The sequence below is a fragment of the Scylla paramamosain genome, chromosome 9, assembly GCF_035594125.1.
Source record: "Scylla paramamosain isolate STU-SP2022 chromosome 9, ASM3559412v1, whole genome shotgun sequence".
Taxonomy (NCBI): Eukaryota; Metazoa; Arthropoda; class Malacostraca; order Decapoda; family Portunidae; genus Scylla; species Scylla paramamosain.
Genome location: NC_087159.1, coordinates 25277501 through 25301713, shown reverse-complemented (window position 1 = coordinate 25301713; position 24213 = coordinate 25277501). Strand labels below are relative to the sequence as shown.

At 41.2% G+C, this 24213-nt stretch overlaps 1 protein-coding gene across 2 annotated transcripts in view; it reads right to left on the bottom strand.

Moving 5' to 3' along the window:
* Window positions 1-24213, bottom strand: part of LOC135103744 (guanine nucleotide-binding protein G(s) subunit alpha) — a 72789-nt gene that overhangs the window by 46549 nt on the left and 2027 nt on the right. Inside the window, exon 1 of one of the 2 annotated variants that reach the window (XM_064010437.1) lies at window positions 7365-7784. The exons of the other annotated variant lie outside the window; for it this stretch is intronic. Coding sequence (XP_063866507.1) covers window positions 7365-7503 — 139 coding nt within the window. The 5' untranslated portion in view covers window positions 7504-7784. Of the gene's footprint in view, window positions 1-7364; window positions 7785-24213 lie in introns of those variants that run through there. 2 annotated transcript variants of the gene reach the window in all.

The window sequence follows — 24213 nt, the reverse complement described above, 5'->3', positions numbered from 1 at the left end:
GCTTCAGCATTCCATAACACAAAGATAATATTGTAAATACAACTCCAATATTTAACATTCTAGGTATCTTTTCATCTACCTAGCTATATCTGACACCTATTCCTGAGAACTCCTCAAAGGGGATGATTCATGTAATTCCATTCACATTACTCAGTAATTCCAGTGAAAACACACACACTTATAAATGCATGAAACAATCACCACCCATTATTGCAAGGTATTGCACTATACTGTCTACTGCCTTGTGTCACTAGCCATTCCTTTGCATCAAATGAAAATCAACAATCTTACCTCATCTAAAATAAATCACAGCTTTTGTAATATTATGGTGAAGCACACGCACATGTGAGTCATCCTGAAACAGGCAACATTTCACTTCCTCACTCTATTCCTATCACTTGATGGGGAAGATAATGATGTTGTGACTGGCCCCTTGGATACACATAGAGGTGGATGCTCAGAGTGAAAGGAGACAGTGCCATAGAATTTCCATTCACTAGGGCATTAGTATAGAGATTAGAGGGTAGCAAAATGCTGTGCTGTTGACTGTGAGGATGTATGCACAGGGCATGAGAGGATGACGGACAGTCCTGTGGCACGCCCACGAAAGGTCTCGGGTTGTACAGACAGATTCAAGCTGTTAGCATTTCCACAATGCAGCAGATTCATCTACCATTGATCTGGAAAACTTCACTTTTGGAAGTTTAAGTTTAAAGTGAGTGATGTCTAACTAATCAATAATTTCAAAACTGATTTGTGCCTAAGTTTTACACCAAAAATACAACAAAAATTCTCACGAAAAAAAGGACCACCACTTTACATCAACAGACGAATCACCACACAAATTCTTCAATCAACACACAATAAATGGCCTCTCTCCACTATAACAACTGAGTCTTTAAGTGTGGTGGGCATGCCTAAGTCACAGATCCAAGTGGCAACAGATGGCACACACCCTGTCCAGTTATCCATCCTCCTTTAAGGCCTCACTGATAAAAATGGATGCCTGAGAAAACCTAATATAGGGAAACTGAGGTAAACCGGATACAATAGTTGGCCTTAAATCTCAGAATCAGGAGGCTGGACCAAAAAGACACAACAGGCTGCAGACAAAAGTGAATGACATGGTAATGCAAAGCCTTCCATTTAATCTTTTGTATGAGCTCTGTACGTCTGCACAAAGGAGTGATAATGTTTTTACAATTATGGATAATTCACTGGTGTGCAAACTGAGCAAGCACCATCTGAGTGCTCACTTACTTCTATCATCAATGGTATTTGCTATTGTGCATGAATAGTAATGTAGCAACTACATTACTAAATTTCTTAAAAAAACATTCGCTATCATGAGTCACAGTGAGTCCACAGTCCAGTTGGTGTAGGCTTATCACAATGTCAGATACTATAATTCCTGGTGATAAAAACCTGATAGTTGTCATAGAGCTCTAGCTTCCAAAATGAGACACTACTATACCCACTCAAAATCTTCTAGTGGTACACACTGATGGAAAGTTATATTTACAAGTATTTCTATGTTCAGATACAAGTTTTTGATAAAACAGACATCATCAGCATGATGCAGTCTATTACTAGAAAACATAATGCACCACAAATCAATATAATTGTATTGATATAATTCTGGTGTCTGACAGCACGTTGAACTTTAAAAAAATTTTCAGAATTTCCAGAACAAGCAATGCTTTACACAATAGTTTACTTTATTGTGTAAAGTTTATCAAGTTTACTTAATTACGTACCATTACCAAAGTACAGTGGAACCTCGGTTACTGAACGATTCCCTTTCCAAACAAATCAGTTTTTGAAAAAAAATTTTAACTATTAATTGCTTTGGTTGCCATATCATAATTCAGTTTTCAAAGTTACTAGATTTCAAATACTATAAGATGTATCAAAAGCTGCCATAATTGACAGTTTCTATAAATATTTTTTTGTTTTTATATATTTGAAAGAGAGACACAGTAGGTAAGATAGTAATTTAATCTTTGAAATAAGTTCAATGTGATCCTGATGAAGAACCTTTATGTAAACAAAGTTTGGAGCCCAGGAGTACTGCCAAGCCTCCTGTGGCTATCTCTATGACCCACAATGCCATCACTGCACAACTGCATTTTCCCAGTAGCTTTTCCCAGCAGCAAGATGTCTAAGTGTTATGATCACCTTCTTTTTGGCAGTGAGTGGTTTGCTCCTCTCTGTGTCACTCTCTAAGGCTTCCCTCACTTGATTGGTGACAAAGAGAATACCTGCACAGTCTAAACAAAAATCTTCTGATGAGTTCTATGTCACTAAGTTCATTCAATACATCATTTCTAGATAAAAAAAAATTTCTAAGTTGGAGATGTTGTGGAGTGGCCATCTTAGCAGTGGGAGCGTAGGTCATTACCCACCAAGACATGGTGGATGAATTAATCTATTTCACATTGATTCCTATGGGATAAATAGTTTCAGTTTCTGAACAGTTTGGATTTTGAATGGCATTCAAAAACAAATTAAGTTTGAAAACCAAGGTTCCACTATATTATGTAGCTGATCTAGTTGTGATCTTTCACTAACTTCAGCAATCATTTATGTTTAACTGGCAATAAATAGACAGATTATGTATTGTTTGGCCATCATATTCCAGGTATCATACATCTGATAAAAGTAACCTTGAGCAAAGGTTTGCTGGTCCCCTCATCCCATCTCTTGCAATCATTCTTATGATTCAAAGAGAAAATGAAGGCAGTATTCTTGTAATTCAACCACAATGTCCAGTCAGGTTGTCCGCCTAGTTAATTCTGTGTTGTAAACAAATATGTGAGAATGACAAAACTCTCTAAGCCTTTTGTTCCCAACCTGCAATGGCAAACGCGACATAAAATCCAGCATATACATCAAAGTGTAAGGTCTAACTCTGCTACAGTGACACACAGCATAAAACACTGCCACAATTATGTAGGATCACACCAGCATGTATCAAACTGAGGTGCCTGATGGTGGGTTATATCAGCAGTAGCTCTCAGCATTATAAACTTGAAAATGACACAAAATATAAAAATCAAAGGCTATAACTGGCACTATCAGTTGTGGAAAGCAGTCATCGCCCGTCCAACCCCACCCTAATGGGAAAATGCGGACATTAAACAAAAATGATGATGATATAACTGCCACTATCAAATGCACTGAAAAGCCAATGTTAACATGAATCTCCAGTACTGAGTATTATCAATGCCCGTAACTGATGTCTTCTGTTTTTCTCATTTCTTCACTCCTCACTGACCTATCACCATCTTCAGTAACATTTAAACATGTCTGTGATATCAAATTTTGCCTCAAGTCTGAGCTTAGGCAGGCCAGGCAGCACAAAACCTGGCAAACTGTTCATCCCCTTTTGCAAGTTAATCAATCAATATAGGGCTGGGAAAACTTGGAAAAGGTAAACTATGGAAACCCATATGTCTAGATTTTATTTGTGTTCCCAAGTCAGAGATTCTTATCCAACACTGGCTCAGAGGTAAAGTGATGGACAGGAGCACCACAGCAAGACACAGATACACCTAACAAGATATCCTGAAGAACAAAGGCGTGGATGAGGATGAATGAAAGACGAGGCATTTTATACGATACTATACATCTTGTCATTAGTGTTCTCTTTGTTATATATTGACCTGTGCATGATTACTACTACCACACAAAAGCATCAGCAAGTAAAGATAAGGTTTCTTATCACATACACCTGATCTAGCAAAATGCACTCTCCTGTCTGCTGTTCTTATACTCATTAGATTCTACACTGTATCACTTGTCACCACCACCACCACTACTACTATTACTACTACTAAAAATAAAATGTAATGCAATGCCCACACTATAACTACTCATGTTCCCACCAATAATCATGTTCTATGTGCAATACAGGTAGTCATGAAAGGAAGTCAAGCAATATACCGCACTACCTTTATCTGTCTTTAGAATTTTCCCAACTGGAAGTTTGCTAAACATCTACAAGGTCATTTAAAAAGACTGTCAACAGATGAGAATGCTTAAGTTTGTGGAAAAATTCAAAATTCAACAAATAGTGGGAGTTTATACAGCAGGTTACTAAACTCCTAACCACAACTATACCTACTTATCTATCTATCCCTAATAGCATCACCTCTAGAAATTTCCCTACTAAGGAGTTGCCACAGCATGTAACTCCACCCTCATTATCTTGTGCTTCCTACCTCTTTTGCACTTTCTTCTACTTTTCTTTCATATATTCCTGACACCTTACTGCTGGTCTCCAGACTTATAGCATGTAATTTAATCCATCTATCCTAAATTAACTTTATCTATCATTGATTTCCATAAACCTGAAAATAATATGCTTCACTTTTTCAACCACACAATAACTTTTCAAAACATTTATTTTACATGTCTCACTATGCAGCTTTTCTGGCACTTCTCAGTTTGTCTCCACCACCTGATTCCATCTTTCAGTAAATCACATCCATTCTCTGTTTCTCAAGGCAAGCATGAAGAGTAGGTAATGTTATACCTGCTCCTTAACTGTGCTCTAACATCCACAGTCCTTCCATCCCTCATCCTGCTAAATATCCCCCATAACTTGCCCACCCTACAATGCTCCTCCCTCTCATACACCCCTTCATCCCTGCAGCCTTGTGTCACACTGCAATGCACTTCCCTTACCCCTTTATAAATGGCCTCTCCATGCTGAGAGAAAGTTCTCCTTTCAAACACCATGACCTTTCTTTCACCCACTTTTGCTCCGTCTCCAACACCTCCCCTGTGAAAACATCAAATGTGCTTACCAACTCTGCCATAAAGTCTCATTAATATACAGCTTCATGTTCAGGTGCCAATTGTTTTCCTGGGCAGACCATTCCATCATCTTTTCCCTCCCCATGACCGTCACATCCCTCATCATCCAGGCCATAAGTACATCACCAATACCTACTCACACATCATGCCAACATTTACATCTCCATTTACATTAATAGTATCACTTTCAAGTAAAATACCTCGAATTCTTCCTATCGTCACTATCCACGCCACACACTTCCAGGATATCTTACAAGGCCGACTGTCAGCCTGATTTGAGGCACAGCAGCAACAGAACCATATAACAATTTCATGGAATATTTTGATGAGCTACAGTACCAATGCCTTTTTTTTCACACTACATGATTAATGAATATATACACTACACCACTGAATGTTTATATATTACCAGTTGTCTCAAAGTAACACATACCTAACTGCTCAATAATTATCTTCTCAAACACTTCATAAAGCAAAATTTCCATCTTTCTATCACAACGGCAACATATTTTCCATTCCTTCCTTTCATATCAGTACCTCAAAAGCACTTTCCTCAATCCAACTTTTATAACAAACTATTTAACTGTTCTTTTCTATATAACCCATCTCCCCTTCCTCTTATTACTTCCAAAGTTTCAGACACCCATTTCTCATCAAATTTAAGTTCTACAATTACTCCAAGTGAGAGGTGAGGAAAATTTATCTTCCAGCTCTCAAAACAAATTTCTTTAATCTTCCATACACAACTATATAGGCAATTCCATTAAATGTCTCTTGTCCTCTATTTCTCTTCCAAATGCTGTACCTGTGAATTATCTTAGGCTCAGTGAACAAATCACCTAACTAGTCCCCTTTCCTCACAGCATCCACAGGCCTTACACCTTCAGTCTGTGTCAGCACCTATGCCATCATTACCTAACATTGTTCATGCACATCTTACTGTCCTGAACTGGGAGAAAAAAAAAGAAAAAAAAAAAAAAAAAAAAAAAAAAAAAAAAAACAGAATTTGCCTCTATAAGTCTCCCTTTATCATGAGGGCATCAGGTGTCTGTAAATTCTGTTACACTGTATTCTGAGATCAGTAAAATCAAATACTGCTTACAAAAGCATTTAAAAATTACATATATATGATTTTATTACTTAAGAAGCTCAATATAAATAATAATAAAAAAAAATTCACACAGCATATAAATAAGTGCACTGATTCTAATGCTGAAGATTTTGCAAATAATGGCTTGGCTTAACTAGTTTTAAGCAAATAACTTGATGTTTTGATGTTATGTCCTTAACTAATATTTACACATGTAATATGCTACACACATTTAACTTGCTTATACTCTGCCTTGAAGCAAAATTGGTAAACTATGATGGCTTTTAATTCTTTAAAAATCCTTCATTAGCATGTTTGAGAAAATGTCCTGCCACTGTGGGTCTCTACTCCTCTGCCTTGCTACTGACATCATAGAAACTTGTCACACAGACCACCATTACCAGACTACACAGTTCCATGTTCCTGGCAAGGAAGTAACAGCCAAGTAATGCACACAGGGGTGTGGTGTTTGGTAAGGGTCATGCACAAGTCACATCAATGTTAGGTCATTTATCACTTCACTAAATGGGTTTGGAAAAAAAAACCTTCCTGTGAACTATGAATCATGTACAGTATCTGATTGTGACAGTAATCAGTAAGGACACAAGAAATAAAGGCTTAGTGTCCTGGCCACCACACTCCACTACCACCTCTATGCAGCCCAGCCACCTGAACCTTGATGCAAAGGAGAAAGAAAAAAAAAAAAAAAACAACACTGGTGAAGACAGATGATGGGGTGAAACACTGAACTGGTGCACACTTCATCCTACTCCATTATTGACTGATTCCTAATTTACTGGGGAATCCCTGGATATTGATCTAACAAGAACCTTTTGCCTCTAAATGGTTGTTCTTAACAAGTTTGTGTGCAGATGCATTTTTTTTTTACTTGCAAGGCTTCTGGTGAGCCAGCAGGGCCACAGTAGGTATGTGTGAGGCACCAGGACACCAGCACAGCCCACCCTCACACCCACCGCCGTCCCAATGCACCATGACATCAATTTCCCCCAGCAGTACCCATTTCCCACACCCTGTGTTATCAGGCCTGGCACTGCAGCCCGCGGGGGCGACACAACCCACATTCCCCCTGGGTGGGCTGTGGCGGCGGCGGGGGGCGCGGCGGGGAGCTGGGGGGCCAGGCCAACAGGCGGGGCACCAAGGGGAAAGCAAAATAAGGAAGCAAAACATCAGGGATGGCTGCCCAGACCTGTCACCGCGACACCCGCCCAGCCGCCCGCCCTCCGCCGCCCACCGCCCGCAGCCTGGCTCGCCGCCCTCCGCCGCCCACCGCCCACCCAGCCCACGGCTGCAGATTTCAGTGCCCCTGAGACCTGCTCCGTGGGCCAGAGGCACGGACATCAGCTCACAATACAGCTAACAGGATGCGAGTAAAGGGAGAATAAGGTTCTCAACATGGCCGCTTAAGCAGACGATAAACACAAGTTGTCTTTACCTAGTAATAACAATCTGTGCGTCGCCCGGTACACTTGTTTGTCTTGCTGAATTTGCTTGTTTATCTTCTTGTTTGCTTCTTTCCGCCTTTTGTTTTCCTCGGCGTCACCTTTCGCCCCAGCGCTACCAAAACAACCCATGACATTAGTACACTCTTGGAATAAAGCTCCTAGCCGCAGGCAGGCGCGGACGTCCCGCGGCCCTGTCTCGTTTCCGCACCAGTTGCCTATTTTTGCGGCTGATCTCGCGTCACTAGGTCATGGGATCCAGTCTACATGTCACTGAGTGGTGTGGCAGCCACCTGGGCCATGGATGCCGGGCGATGGTCCAGATTTCACTCGATCTCAATCGTTCACCATCATCGCCAGTCATCTGCACAACCTTCACCCTCTCGCAGTCTCCACAAAGCCCGCACGGCAGCCCCACTCCCCAACGTGTCCTGAGAAGCACACTCCCACATTATTGTCCCACCCTCATTTTTATTACACGCTAAATTTAGAAATATTTATTTTTGAATTAACAATGGTGCGTGTAGTGTATTATTTCCTTGTTTTATAAAGGCTATTATTGACATCGAAGCTACACTTGTGTCTGATACATATTATTGGAACCGGTCTGCGCAAAGATTGGTGCAGGGGAAGGGCGGGACCTGCCGACCTGCCCAGACTCCCGCAGGACTTGGGAGTGTGAACACCTTTTCTCGGCCACTTCCCCTCACCAAACACCATCCTCCTATCAATGTTTATCATTATAGATAACGCACTGTCAACACCTCCGATGAATGGACGTACAACACTTAAAAATCAGACCACTATCAGGAGATAAAATTTGCATTCACTCACAAACAGCGTAATCCATTCATGTAATATCATATTTGCCAACTGAGCACGGTTTATTATCATAGTAACTAAAATAATGCAAGTTAAAATAATGCATGCTATAAATAGACCGGGCAGAGTAGCTAAACGTTATCAGCGTGGTCGTGCGGCTGGCAGCCCCGACCAGGAACAGGTGTTCTCGGCAGGAACGGAAGTGGAAGTGTTCAAGGTGTACTAAGGAAGATTTTATTTTGCACTCGTTCTCCCTGGATCAGAAAGTCACGCACCCAACTCACACTTGTGCACGAGAAGGCCTACGTGTCCATTACATCGTGCTGTCAATAACCCCGCACTGCAATTTGACATTTCTTCCATGAGAACCGCATTTTCTTCTTCCTTTTTTGCGATTTCATCATTGGTTAAAAGTAGCATAAGGGACATGATGGTAGTGGTGCAGCAAACCATCGCCATGCACCCATTTCATCCCCGCACCTGCGTCTGCACCCACTGCGAGGCGAGATGGCAGGCAGGCAGGCAGGCAGGGAGAGGGGCGGGGCGGGGCGGGGAGGGGAGTGAAAGCAGCAGAGGGACAGGGTGGAAGGAGGAAGATGATCACCCCTCCACCAAAAAGATAAAAATAGCCTCTCTGCACACACAACATGCCGATTGTTGCAAATAACATCACGTTATGAAAACAGATAATTATTATATATATGGAATGAAAGGAGAAAACAATACAAGCACAAATGGGAAAAAAGCTACCTCCCATCTATTTTTCCCCTAAAATTAACGAATAAATAAGTAAATGAACAAAAAGATAAGAAACACGTCCGGTTAGCGGAAGCTTTTATGAAAAAAAACTATATTATATTTTTTCGCTTATGAAATCAATAAATCCTTGAGAAATAGTTGCCTCTTCTCATGGTACTGGCATAGTCTCCGCAGAGGAGCCAGAGTAATATCCTGCCATTCACATCATACACTGCAGTTGACCCTTCCAAAATGTAGTTAGGAGGCAATTCACACGAAAAAATGAGAAAAAAAAACTTAGAATGTTAAATGAAAAAAGGAAAAATAATATGACGAACAAAAAAAAGAAAAACATGGGTTATACTTTAATTCCCAGTAATTTTCAACCCTTTCACAGCGATATGAAACAAATCACTGCACTAAAAGAAATATATAGAATTTTTACAAGTATCTACAAGAAAGAAGAGGATAAAAAAAGAATAGATTTTGCAACTCCTACCCGGTATAATGTTTAGAGGTGGCTGTAGGACAAGAAAAGATGTCACAGGGTGGTTAGTGACTAAGGAAAGATGTGTCAGATAGCAAAGTCAATGAGGAGATCAATTCATTTCCCTTTACCCTGGCCATACCTCAGACATTCGCCCCACGAGTAACTTCCCATCTTCCCAAGACATGAAAGTTCCCCACGACCTAACAAACGCGAGTGGCTGCCTGCCGGGTTGTGTTACTTTATTAATACATCAATGACAACTCGACATTTGGCCTTTCTCTAATCGACGCGTCTTCACGTACTCTGACTTCGGCCAGCATTACAATAACCTCTATCGATCCACGGCTCCTTTGATTCAATCCTTCCTTTCTTCAACGTATTGAAACTCTTAATATCGAATCGTGTGTGTTTCTTCGTTCGTTTTGCTCCCGTTCACGTATACTGTATTAATAAATTTAAAGAAATGTACTGTTAATCTGGTATCAAAAGAGGGGACATGCATGATTCAGTCCTAAAAGAAATGGATAGGTAAATAGAAGGAGAAGGAGGAGAAGGAGGTAACGTGAAAAATAGTAATGTTATACTTCCTGATCTCACTATTAACGTTGTTGTTGTTGTTGTTGTACTTCTTATTCTCGTTCTTGTTTATCACCATCATCACCATCATCTACTGAATAAAGCAACGCAACAAGTAAGCAGCAAGATAATAATTCAGATGAGCTCTATGCATATCCTGCTGAGGGATGGATGTGCCCCGCGTCCCTCCGTCTGCCTCCGTCTGCCTATCTGTCTTCATGCCTACGTGCGTGCGTGTCTCCGTCCTCGTCCTTGTCCTCGTCCTTGCCTGAACGCCTCTCACATGCATCGCGAGAAAATATTCTGAAGCACAGCATACTTTCCCTTAAGCTCTGTCTGTTTGCCTGTTATTCAAATGGGTATGTCGGTATTAATGTGAGCAATAAAACTGGTTAAACTTAAACTGGGGTGTGCCATTTCAAGGTCACGGGATAAACTTAAAGGGCGCCACCCTCTGAAGAGCCAGGCAGTGTGACAGCGTGACAGTGTGACGCATTCCCTGCCGTCAGTGTATTACGTCATGACAGATCGCGCCCTCTGGCAGATGACTGACGCCCCTCTGCTTGGTTGCTTGCATGAAACATCTAGTCACATTCATAATTTGTTGAATCTTTATCAGTAATAGCAACGACTAAGATTATAATGATATTCACCACCATTACCATCGTCATTACTGTATAATCAGCATTACTAACATTATCATAGCTTTTCGAATATTTAATAACTATTATAATAACATTCACCATCATCATCATCATCATCATCATCATCATCATCATCATTATCATTGACATTGCTGCTTCCACGAAATAAGTCCTTATCTGGTCTCAGTCATACATAACTTTTATTCCTCCTCCTCCTCCTCCTCCTCCTCCCCCTCATCATCATCATCATTATCATCATCATCATCATCATCATCATCATCATCATCATCATTACCATCATTAACCAGGACAGTCTACATAATTACATACTCGGTCCATCCCAGTAAAGAGAGCTTCTAAAATTCATCTCATCTTGGCGAATATCATTAGCATTTATTCATGATTTTTCCTCCAACAGATATAAAGATATTCGTCAAATCATCCCTTGGTTATAATGTTGCTGCCGAGGATTGCAAGACTAATTAATCTTTTTCTTCCTACAAGTTGTGTATAAATAAAAGCACCAATGGCAAGCTACGTACACACTGCCTCGGCGCTCAGCTCTGCTTCCTTTGCGATGGCTAAGAATGTCTCGTCGATCCTGAGACCACGTAGTCAATTTCTAACAGACTTTAGTGGAAGTTGCCGTTTTTTTTTTTTTCCTTTTCAAGGATGGCAAGCTACACATTGCATTAACGCTCAATTCTGTTCCTTTGGCCTGTGTTTGTGATGGACAAGAATGCCTCGTTCTTAGACTACAATGTCAACTTTTAACAGACTACACTGGAAGTTACCGGTAGTTTTCAAAAATGGCTACGTGATTGTAATGATAGTTCAACAATGACCACATCACAGGAAAGGACACCCATGATAATTTGTTTCATCATCTCTGTGGCCTTTGACAGCTGTTATGACATGACAAAACGTTTCAAAACACGGGCCTAGCCGCTGTACACAAGACCGACTAGAGGCGGTCACAACTGGTCTTCCACACAGACTGCAGAAGTGTCTACACACATCAGTCCTGACGTTGAAATCTGATTTGCGCAGCTTTGGTTTAACTTTTAAAACTGTATATTTTCTCCTCAGATTCGATCAAACATTGTTTAAATTATAATTTCGAACCTATGACTAACGGAGTAATGGAGTAGTGGACAGCTTTAAGTCTCTGTAGTATTAGGTGTACTCACTAGAATCATCAAAGGTTGCTCAAGTGAACCAACGAAAGTCATGGTATGTGTAACATTCAGTGGGTTATAAGGAACCACGCAGTGTGCACCGTTCCTCCCTCGGCCCTGAAGGAGAGGGAAGCATGGGTCGGGCGAAGCAGGACACGCCCGGCCTGGTTGTGTATCGTGCTTAACCTCAAGGCTGGCTTGATATTAATAAACTACAGGTATTTCTCGCACATGCATATTTATTAGATTCGAAAAAAATAGACTTCGTACCGTTAATTTCTCCAGCAGAATCAGTCAATATTAAAATTTTGATCATAACTTCATTTTTCTCTGCTGTGCCCTCTCAAGTTAAAAAAAATATGCTGTCTGGTGCAAGTTAAGATTATGATTTCGATAAAGATACCACTCACAGCTAGATGAAGGGTGGAATACTTTATTTTTTTTAGTGTTTGTAGTTATATATTTGCTCAGTAAAATCATCCAGGGTTACTGAATTGAGATATAAAATGTCACATTGTCATTGACAGTCAAAGGAGTAACAGTCGACATCACACTGGGATCCCTAAGGAGTATTCTGCATATGGGAATAATACTGGGGACGGACAAGGAGTTTGGGGAGAGACGGGAGGGAGGGAGGGAGGTCCACAACAAGGTCGCTGCCTCAGAGGGGGTTCCGTGTGGAGGCAGTGACGGAATGCTGAGAGGTCCTTAGTAAAACTCGCAGCAAAACTATTGTAAACCAACAACACCTGACTTGCCTACCCAAGAGAGAGACTGGAAATGAAAAATCGCCCTAAATCAATAACAACAGCGGAAGGAGGGAGGGAGGGGGAGAAAGAGGGAGGGAGGAAGGGAGACATTCATGATACGAGTGAGTCGTGAGTCTGTTGATTTCTCACTGGGAGTATTTTGAAAGGCCACATAGATGATTAGTTAGGTGAATCAGTTGGAATGTATTAATTAAGGACTGTTTTTAAGAACCACATGAATTATTAGTTAACTTCTCATGGCTGATTCCTTTTCTCTCTCTCTCTTTTTTTTTTTTTTTTTTTTTATGGAGCAGAATCCTTGCTAAACTACCACCGGAATCATGTAAACAAAATTATTGGAAGTTTCTATGTTCTATCTTGACTATTAATTTTCTAACATCCTTTATTATGGTGGAATATATTAGCGCTTCCAGGAGTGTTTTTATGATCATAGTGACAGTTTTACGAGGATTCTACAGTTTACACCATCAGTGGGAAACAACAACACCCACGAGAATCTGACTCATCACCTGTGCGGCGTATGAGAGAACAAAGCGCTTCAAAATAAGGGTCCGATTGTGCGTGTGAGTGCATTGTGAGGGCGTAAAGGAATACGAACACCTTGAGACTGAGTCGTAGTGCTAATGATGACTGTGTTGCCTCAGGAAATAAATAAATTGTATCTTTTTATAGTCTCGCTGAATGTTACTATTAATACATAAAATCCAACTGTGCTTTTATCTCTCGTTTTCTCTCTTCCTTTTCTCAGTTAATAACGGAGGTTTGTATTCTTTATTCCTCTCGCGAATTCATCTTATCTTATCTTTGTGTAGTGGCAAATATACTGAAGAACGTTACCGGTTGACAGATCCAGTTTTGTGTGTTTGTGTGTGTGTGTGTGTGTGTGTGTGTGTGTGTGTGTGTGTGTGTGTGTGTGTGTGGCCTATATGGAGCAGAGTGGTATTGCTTGTGCATAACGATGATTCCAAAGACTTGCAGATGAATGCAGGGCGTTGGAGTGTGGAATCTGGGGTATGGGATGTGGTGGTGAGTGGTGACACAGTGGGTGCTGGTGTGGTGTGAGGGTGACAGAGGAAGGGTGAGGGATGTGTGGGTGACAGAGGCTGGATGTTGGCGTGGGGTGACAGAGGAAGGGTGTGGTGTGAAAGGGTGACGAAGGCTAAGTGTGGGGTGCGGAGTGATGATGGGTGGGCGTGTGGATGCCGATAATAACTATAAAAGGAGTTAAGAGGGTGTGCCATCGCCTAAACTAAAGGTGGGCTGAGGGGTGGCTTGATGGGTGGGCTGGGGGCCGAGGGAGGTACTGCAGTGATGCGTGGGCGAGATCTGGAAGTGCCTGGACTGGTGTGTGAATGAGGAAAAGGATGATGGACGGCTCAGGCAGACGGTTGGTGAGATGTGTGGGTGTGTGTGGGTGTGAGCCGGGAAGGAGAAAGAAACTCAGTGGGTGTGGATAACCTATGTGGAGTACGTGGCTGTGAGTGGGCGCGTGGATGGCCTACATGACGGATAATGAGGTCTAAGTGATTTTAGCATATTCTTGACCTAGGTAACGGGCTGTGGATGATATATTATTTTTGGCCACGGAGGAGTAGTGACGATGCTCCCGACAACTGCTCCCTAAAGACGATGTGTCTCCTCCGCGGTCACGCCTCCGTCAGGGCGGGAATGTGTCTCGCCGCGCTAACCTTCCTGATAACACCCTCTGGTATAATCCTTTGACCGCTAATGGGAGTATGACGCTTGTTCCTTCATCTGAGTAGCACTAGACTAAATTACCGAGTGAAAATGAAACTACACGTACTAAATGGTTTAAATTATTCCCGTGCACATCCTCTACAATAATCATTTGACCGTTAATAAGAATATGACGCTTGCTCCTTCATTTGAGTAACACTAGATTAAACTACTGAACAAAAATTAAACTAAACGTACTGAAAAGTTTGAATGATTTGTATTGACACCTGACTTAACCCTTTGGCCGGTAGAGGGAATGGCGCTTGTGACTTTCTTTGAGTAACACTAGATCAAACTACCGAACAAAAATTAAACTACACGTACTGGAAATTTTAAGTTACTCGCTCGTTCCTTTTGTTATCAGTGGTGTCTTTCATAATTGTGGTGCAATGTTGTATGTACCAGAGTATTTGATCAAGATTGAAGATAAGGCTCATCAGTCGAAGGATTGAGAACACGTCGATGAAAGCACAGATGTAGGAGAAGTGACTGATACAGGATACTTGAACTGTGGGAAACCAAATTGCTCGGTCCGTACTCTAAAGAATTATGCTGGTGATGGTGGTGACGATGATGGTGGTGGTGGTGGTGATGGTGACGATGATGATGATGGTGATGATAATTATGATGATGATTGTGATAATAATGATGATAATAATAATAATAATAATAATAATAATAATAATAATAATAATAATAATAGTAATAATAATAATGATAATAATAATAATAATAATAATAATAATAATAATAATAATAATAATAATAATAATAATAATGTCTCGACTGCTTATTTTATTTATTTTTTTATTGATTTTTCTTTTAGCAGCAGAAGTTACTGAAGTTTTCAAGAGTGTTTTCATGGTTCCAGTGATAGTTTAACAAGGATTCTGCATCACTAATGGAAACACCACTCATGAGGACCCGACTGTGGCTTCCGGAGACGGTCACGAAGAAAGTCTACATAAAGCGTTTGGAAATGAATTTTTAGTAGTTATTAGATTTTTAAGGATGTTTTCATGACTGTAGCGATATTTCAATAAGGTACAGGCATCATCAATGGGAAAACACTCACGGGGACCTGACTAATCATCTGAAAATAGTCATTGGAGTTTTAAGGATGTGTTCATAATTCTAGGGATAGTCTCACAAGACACAGAGGGAAAATACTCACGAGAACCTAGCTAACAGTCTCTGTGGCTTGTAAGAACAGTCATTACAAGACCTCAAAACGTTCAGAAATAATGGACTTTTACCAGAAGTTATTGGATTTTTCAAGGGAGTTTTCATGTTTCAAGTGATTTTTTAACATAGGTACAGACATCATGAATGGGAGAAACACTAATAAGAATCTGACTAATCTTCTCTGTGGCCTTGGAAAATGGCCACGAAGAGAGCCCAAAACGTTTGAAGGTAGTATTTTTAGTAAATGTCACTGGAATTTTCAAGGCCATTTTCATGTTTTTAGCGATAATCTAATATAGATGCAAGCATTATCAATGGGGAAAGCACTAATAAGAACCTAATTAATAATCTCTGTGGCCTCGGAAAATAACGAGGGCCCAAAACGCTTGAAAAAGAAAAAAAAAGAAAAAAAAAACAATAGGAGCCCAGCAAGCCAAGACAGTGCCCGCGGTGTCAAGAGGAGAGGTGACAGGTGAAGCAACACTCCTGTGGAGTTCGAACTTATAATCCAGAATCAGCAAGAGTGTTGAGGGGAATAACCTTTGACTTTACGCTATTCAACACTACTAGATGGGCACTGTTAAATATAGGGGTTCGCAATTTTAAACTCTCCAGAGGCACAAGCAACCTAAGCAGAATCCATAACAGATACGTTACAATTTTACAAACGAAAGCGGAAACGAAGGAAGAATCTGAAGAATATGATTTGGGGCTGTGAAATTATCGAACACGTTTTTTTTTTCTTTTTATGTAGGAGGGACACTGGCCAAGGGCAACAAAAATCCAATGAAAAAAAAAAAGCCCACTGAGATGCCAGTCCCAGAAAAGGGTCCAAAGCGGTAGTAAAAAACTGAAGGATAAGTGTTTTGAAACCTTCCTCTTGAAGGAATTCAAGTCATAGGAAGGTGGAAATATAGAAGCAGGCAGGGAGTTCCAGAGTTCACCAGAGAAAGAGATGAATGATTGAGAATATTGGTTAACTCTTGCATTAGAGAGATGGACAGAATAGGGGTGAATGAAAGAAGAAAGTCTTGTGCAGCCAGGCTGCGGAAGGAGAGGGGGGGGGCATGCAGTTAGCAAGATCAGAAGAGCAGTTAGCATGAAAATAGCGGTAGAAGACAGCTAGAGATGCAACAATGCGGCGATGAGAGAAAGGCTGAAGACAGTCAGTTAGAGGAGAGGAGTTGATGAGACGAAAAGCTTTTGATTCCACCCTGTCTAGAAGAGCGGTATGACTGGAACCCCCCCCCAGACATGTGGGGGGGCATACTTCATACATGGCATATTCCATACATGGACGAATAAGGCCCTTGTACAAAGTCAGCAGCTGGGGAGTAAGAAAAACTGGCAGAGACGTCTCAAAACACCTACCTTCATAGAAACTGTTTTGGCTAGAGATGAAATGTGAAGTTTCCAGTTCAGATTATAAGTAAAGGACAGACCGAGGAAAATTAGCAAAATACCTCCTCAGGTCCCCCCAACTAGAAGAGGCAAAACGCCAGAGGCACCTCCGCTTAGTGGGATCCTGAGGAGGGATTGGAGTGATAGGACAAGATACAGATACGAGATTGTGATCGGAGGAGCCCAACGGAGAAGAGAGGGGGACAGGATAAGCAGAAGGATTAGAGGTCAGGAAAAGGTCAAGAATGTTGGGCGCATCTCCAAGATGGTCAGGAATACGAATAGGGTGTTACAATTGTTCTAGGTAGGTCGTGGAGGATAGCAAAGTTGAAGGCTAGTTCACCAGGATGGTCAGTGAAGGGAGAGGAAAGCCAGAGATGGTGGTGAACATTAAAGTCTCCAAGAATGGAGATCTCTGCAAAAGGGAAGAGAGTCAGAATGTGCCCCACTTTGGAAGTTAAGTAGTCAAAGAATTTCTTATAGTCAGAGGAGTTAGGTGATAGGTATACAGCACAGATAAATTTAGTTTGAGAGTGACTCTGTAGTCGTAGCCAGATGGTGGAAAACTCGAAAGATTCAAGAGCGTGGGCACGAAAGCAGGTTAAGTCGTTGCGCACATAAACGCAGCATCCAGCTTTTGGATCGAAAATGAGTATAGAGAAAATAAGAGGGAACAGAAAAGGGGCTACTGTCAGTTGCCTCAGACACCTGAGTTTCAGTGAGGAAAAGAAGATGAGGTTTAGAAGAGGAGAGGTGGTGTTCTACAGATTGAAAATTAGATCTTAGACCGCGAATGTTGCAGAAGTTAATGAAGAAAAAGTTGAGAGGGGTGTCAAGACAGAGTCGTTATCAGAAGAACAGTCCGACCTGGAGATAGTTGTGGTCCCCTCCCCAGATGAAGACTCCGAGGCTGGTTATTAAAGGTGGTAAATACGAGATGGAATACAGAATGCCAATGCAACTAGACGCACGAGGAAAGAAGGCAAGCAGAGTCGGTATTCTAAAACGCTTTGGGGTCTCAGCAAGACTAGTTTCAAAGTCCACTGCTTTTGAAGGGTTGGATTCTCACGAGTGCTTTTACCATTAATGATGCAGAATTCTTGAATTCTTAAATTATCACCAAAATTATAAATGAAAAGCCTCGAATGTAAAGGCCTGTTAAAAACAGTCGAGATAGCACGCAGAAATGTTATCAAATGCATAGATATTTTGTGATTTTGAAAAAAAAAAAAGGAATGGAAAGAAAATAACGTTATTCTGAGAAGTAGTCACAGTAACCTTGGTGTTCAGGAGTAAAGATAACAGTGAATATAAGTGCTTTCAAGCAGCAGCAGATCTGAAGGCCCTAACCATGATTACACCAGATACTACGAGTGAAAAAAAAAATGTTGCAGTAGAAGAGAGAGAGAGAGAGAGAGAGAGAGAGAGAGAGAGAGAGAGAGAGAGAGAGAGAGAGAGAGAGAGAGAGAGAGAGAAACGGGACAGATAGAGGGTGTGGTGGAGAAGTAACACACTTATCACTGTGCCTGCCTGCGCCTCCGTGGCCTTGAGACAGCGAGATGATAAAAGTCCGACTCTCTACCCTCGGACACCAACCTGAGTGAGGCAACCAGTGTGCCATAATTCATCCTGCTTGGGTCCTGCTCAACGACAGAGAGCGAAGGAATGCCGCTCAGATAGCAGATTTGATCGCGACTGTAATTGTCTAGAAGTTGTTTAGCGATTCGGAAATGACTGGAATATGTAGCAAAGGTGGACGATGGCATTAATTTAAGACCAGTAGGCCATGGCTCATCTTGCTTAGATCCTGTTCAACGATAGGAAGCGAAAGAATGCCACTCAGATAGCAGACCTGGCCACGACAATGATAGAAGTTGTTTAGAAGATTGGAAATAAATATGTAGCAAAGGTGGACGGTGGTATTAATTTAAGACAAGCCCCAGAAGAGCAGCCAAGACATCAATTCCTGGTGTTGAGGAAGGGAAAGTGGCTGGCCAGACTTTCTCGAGTCATGAAGATACTCAGTTACATTCGCGTTGGGAGTTACGAAAGACAGCCGAGCCGACCGATGGTTTTACGGGATTGAAAACTACACATGTTTAATCTAATTCTTCTCAACCTAATGTAACGTAACGTATTTTATCTTATTAATGAATTGCTATGGGATGGAAGAGGAGGAGAAGGAGGGAAGGAAGGAGGAGGATGAGGAGGAAGAGGTTAAAGGTGACGATGATCGTACCTGGGAAAGCTATAATCGTACCTAGAAATGCCACTAGTAATGAATTAATGAAACAGACATGTCCACCATGATTTGTAGCTGTCAGGTGAAGAAAAATGCAATGAAAAAATAAAACATTACGAAAGGAAACCAAAACATTATCACTATTAGCTTGAGGAGTAGGACAGTGTTAGCAGATACAGGGACGCAACACACACACACACACACACACACACACAAAGGCCACGTCATAGCACTCGGCAGGGACAAAATAACACCAATGCATTCCGTGGGCACCGTCTTTAGGAACTGGGCACGTAACACACACACCCAGGCACCCACACACACACACACACACACACACACACCTTGGGGATAGTGATGGTGACGGTGATGAGTGATAGTGCACGGTGAAGTGAACATACGTCTCCAGGATGCGATGAAGAGGAGTGATGCAAGTTTTTATTTACATCGTGTCTTATTTTACACACTGCATGCATACTAACATCCTCCTCCTCCTCCTCCTCTTCCTCCTCCTCTTCCTCCTCCTTCCCCTCCTCCTCCTCTTCCTCCTTCTCCTCCTCCTCCTACTGCTGCTGCTTCTCCTTCTTCTTCTCCTCGTCTTATTCTCTCTTTTTTTTTCTTCCTCTGTTCTAATGATCCCTTCTACTTCTCCTTTCTACTGCTTCTCCTAGACTTTCTTTCCCTCTTCCTTCTCTTCTATTTTATAACTCTTCCTCCTCCTTCTCTTCTATTTTATAACTCTTCCTCCTACTTCTACTTTCCAAACATTCTTCTACTGCTCCTCGTGTTCCTTCTCCTCTTACTCTCTCTCTTTTCCCTTCTCTTCTGCTGATCTCTCCGCCAACCTCTCCTTTCTACTGCCTCTCCTCGACCTCCTCCTCTTCCTTTTCGTCTGTCTGATAACTCTTTCTACTTCTACTTTCCACACTCTTCTACTACATCCCCTCTCCTGCACCACCTTCTGCTTTTCCTTCTACCAATCCTGCTTCTCCTTTCCTTATCTCCTATTGTATACCTCCTCATCCTCTAACTCCTTTCCACAAACATTCTCCTCTTGCTCATCGTCTTTCTCCTTCTCCTCCTCCTCGTCATGACCATCAGGGGCCACTATAAGGCACCACAAAATTGTCCCTTATCTGTATTCGTGTATGAGCACCAAGGTGATCTGCTGTTTAAGGTCACGGGGTGTGGAAGCTTGTGCGTACGTTCGTATATCTCTGTGCATTTATTTTATCTTTTATTTTTGCCCTTTAACGTTATTTGAAATGAATGTGTAAGCGCCAAAAGCTACAAATATTTCTTGCTTTGTTACGCGCGGTATATTAAATTCTACTCTTTTTTTTCTGTTCTTTTATATTTGTTTGTGTATATCTTTATCTATTAATACAGTTGTTTTCATAAGGAATGGTTTTCGTGGATTAATTTCGATAGATTTCTTGAGTTGTATGATTGTTTTTTTTTAATGTACTTTTCGTTCACATACTCCAGTGGTTTATGCGATGCTGTTGTCATGATGCTTTTTCATAAGGAGTTGACCTCTGTGTATCATTTTCGATAGATAGGTTGCTCTTTTTCATGTTTCCTCTTTTTCATATACTTCACTGATTTGTGTATTGCTACTGTCATGCTGTTTTTTTTTTTTTCTTTAGAGGAATGATCTTCGTGGGTCAGTTTCATTAAATTTTTTGAGTTATATAATCGCTCTTTATTAATGATTTTTTCGTTCAAATACTTCATTGATTTATGTATTGCTATTGTCCTGCTGTTTTTAAAGGGAAATGGACTCCGTGGACCAGTCTCTATAGATTTCTTGAGTCATATGATTGTTTGATTGCTCTTTTAATTAATGTGTTTCTCGCTCATATATTTCATTGACTTGTGTATTGTTACTGTCCTGTTAATTTTACAAGGAATGGCCTTCGGAAACCAATTTGGAGATGAATATTTATGGAAACTTAATTCTTTACCTAAACTATTTAACTATTTATTACTATTTTTTTTTCTTTTTTGTTACAAGAAATTACTACCACAAAAAATGTCAGTAGATTTCTTGAATAATTAGATTTTTTGTATTCTATCTATTTTTTTTCTTTTTACTTCACAGACAACAACAGCAATGCCAGAGGGACCACGTGTTCGTTGCTTATTAACGGATCTATTCGTTTGTTATTACTATTGTTTGATGAGATATTACTACCATAAAGGATAATGGTGATCCTTTTTTAGGACTAACAACAATAGTGAGGGAATCTCAACACGGTCATGCTTGCTTATAAGAACTGCATTTTATATATTTACTTAACCTTGCTGTCTTTATGTAAGAAGTAACCATCGGGAATTATTATAAATATAGTGAATAATGGTGCTTGCTTTTCTGTACCTGACTAACAAACAAGCAACAAGAGTGAGGGAAACCCAACACGGTCGTGCTTGCTTATAAGGACTGGGTTTCTATTTACTTAATCTTCTTGTGGTTACGTAAGAGGTAACCGGGAACTACACTCAATATAGAGGATAAAGGCAGCGGCAATGGAACCCAAACAAGACCATCTTGTTTGTACGTAATGGTGACTACGATTTAATTTACTTGTATCAACTTAATCTTCTTGTTATGTAAGACGTAACCACCAGGAACTTCTCTCAGTGTAACGAATAATGGTGCTTGCTCTTGTTTCTGGCTAACTAACAACAACAGCAACAGCAGTAGCAGCAGCAGCAGCAGCAGCAGCAGAAGCAGCAGCAGAAGCAACAGAAACCCAACACGGTCATGCTTGCGTGTAAGAAGGATTACACTTTTATCTGCTTAACCTTGCTGTCGTCCTGTAAGACATAACCACCTCAACCTGCTCTCAGTTTAGCGAATAATGGTGCTTGCTCTTCTAAACCTGACTAAGGGCCGTATTCTTGAACGCTGTGCTGTCTCATAAGAATTGTTTTTCAGAGGCCACAGACACGATAACTCAAGTCCTCGTGCGTATTTGTGCTACTCACAGGGTAGAATACTTGTTAAACTATCAGCAAAAACATTAAAACACATTTGGGAACTCCAATAACTTCCGTTACAGCCTGATAAACACAGATAAGGCACGGTACCCACACTTCTGAGAATTCGGACCTAACTAACAAGCAACAGCAGCAGTGGAAACTCAACACGGCCATGCTTGCTTGTAAGGGGCACCACCTGCGCCTGACGACACCGGGGCTGGTCTGACCCACGGTGCCTGCGACTCCTGATGAAGCCCGGGCCCTGAGGAGCATGCCAAGCTGAGGTGGCTGCGTACGTGGCCTGCCTGAGGGACTGCGGTACAGGCAGCCATTTGGATATGGTGTGAGGCCCTATCAGGGATGTATATACATATGTGTATATATATGTAGGTATGTCGGTAGGTGTGTACTCGTATATCGTAGGTAGCCAGATGGGTAAAGAGGTAGATAGATAAGTATGTGTGTGTATGTATGTATTGTGAAGGTACTTCATAATATTGCAAGGATTATTTGTATTACTGTTATCATCATCATTGTTGCGGTAAGTGGATGTGTCTATATACAGGATACACACTGAATGAAGACACACGAACAGAAGAATAGAAACAGCAAGTACACATGCGGCAGGTAAGTACGAGAAGCAGATACGTTCAAATACTCCCTTTTCTTCCTCTAAATTCAGATAATGACATAACTGGATGCATTTCAAGTAAACAAATCGCTGCTTGTAATCTATACGAGTAGCTGCAGTTTTACGTTAATGCTTACTATGTAAATAATAATAGTGCAGAATAGTAACGTATACACAAGAATTATGTAATGTGCATATGTATAAGGTTACAGAGAGAGAGAGAGAGAGAGAGAGAGAGAGAGAGAGAGAGAGAGAGAGAGAGAGAGAGAGAGAGAGAGAGAATACAAATGGCCACCTTTCATTCGTGTTGCTGGGAATCACCTTCATCGCTTACTGGACGCCGAGGGAACCTAACTAACCTGAGTGATGCAGTACTGGGCCCGGACACACCCTGCGCCGCCGCCTTGTATGGGTGTATGGGGCTTGCTAGAGGGAGAGCAGTGTGTGGGGTTTGTTTATGCACATCACGTTGATCAGATGTTTACTTGGTTTTTGTGCTCCGGATTTCCTCAGACAAATCTTACGGTTGTGGTAGAGAGAAGGAGGGAGGGAGGGTGTGTGTGTGTGTGTGTGTTCATGGGACTTAGGGATTAAATGAATATCGACCAGGTTTTATTTTGTAAAATTAATTAATAAAGGTGCGTGTGTGTGTGTGTGTGTGTGTGTGTGTGTGTGTGTGTGTGTGTGTGTGTGTGTGTGTGTGTGTGTGTGTGTGTGTGTGTGCTTTGATAATGATGGTTATAACAATAATGATGATGATGTTAATGATGATAATGATAATTATGATGATGATAATAATAATAATAATAGTAATAATAATAATAATAATAATAATAATAATAATAATAATAATAATAATAATAATAATAACAACAATAACAACAACAACAACAACAACAACAACAACAACAACAACAACAACAACAACAATACGATAAGCACGACGACTGTCTTTTAATCATTATCACTGTGGTACCGCTGAAAGTGATTCTTTTCACGGCATAAGGACAGAGGTGTTGATTTAAGAGCGTTAGAGGCAAGGGCTTCACAAGGCGTGCAAGGATCACACGCAGTCATTTACATTATTTGGACGGAACACCGATGGACTTAAGAGGAAAAATTCAGTAATTTGTCTGCATTTACATAAAGTCATCGTGTGCGAGACACGCATGGGCAGCAGACAGTCAGTGTCGGCGGTGAGGCGAGCCGCAGCCTGCGGTGCGGGACGGCGGGGCGACCGACTGGGATCACATGACTTTCACCCGTCATGAATATTCGCCACAACGCTGAGAGCATGGGGAAGGAGGCCCCGTCCCGCGTCCCGCTCACCTCACTCCACTACATTTGGATTGCATTTGTAGCGCCCCTGTCACATTCTTCTTATCACTCATCCGAACTTGCTGTTAGTTCATCATGTTATACTGAATTTTTTTTTTTTGTTGT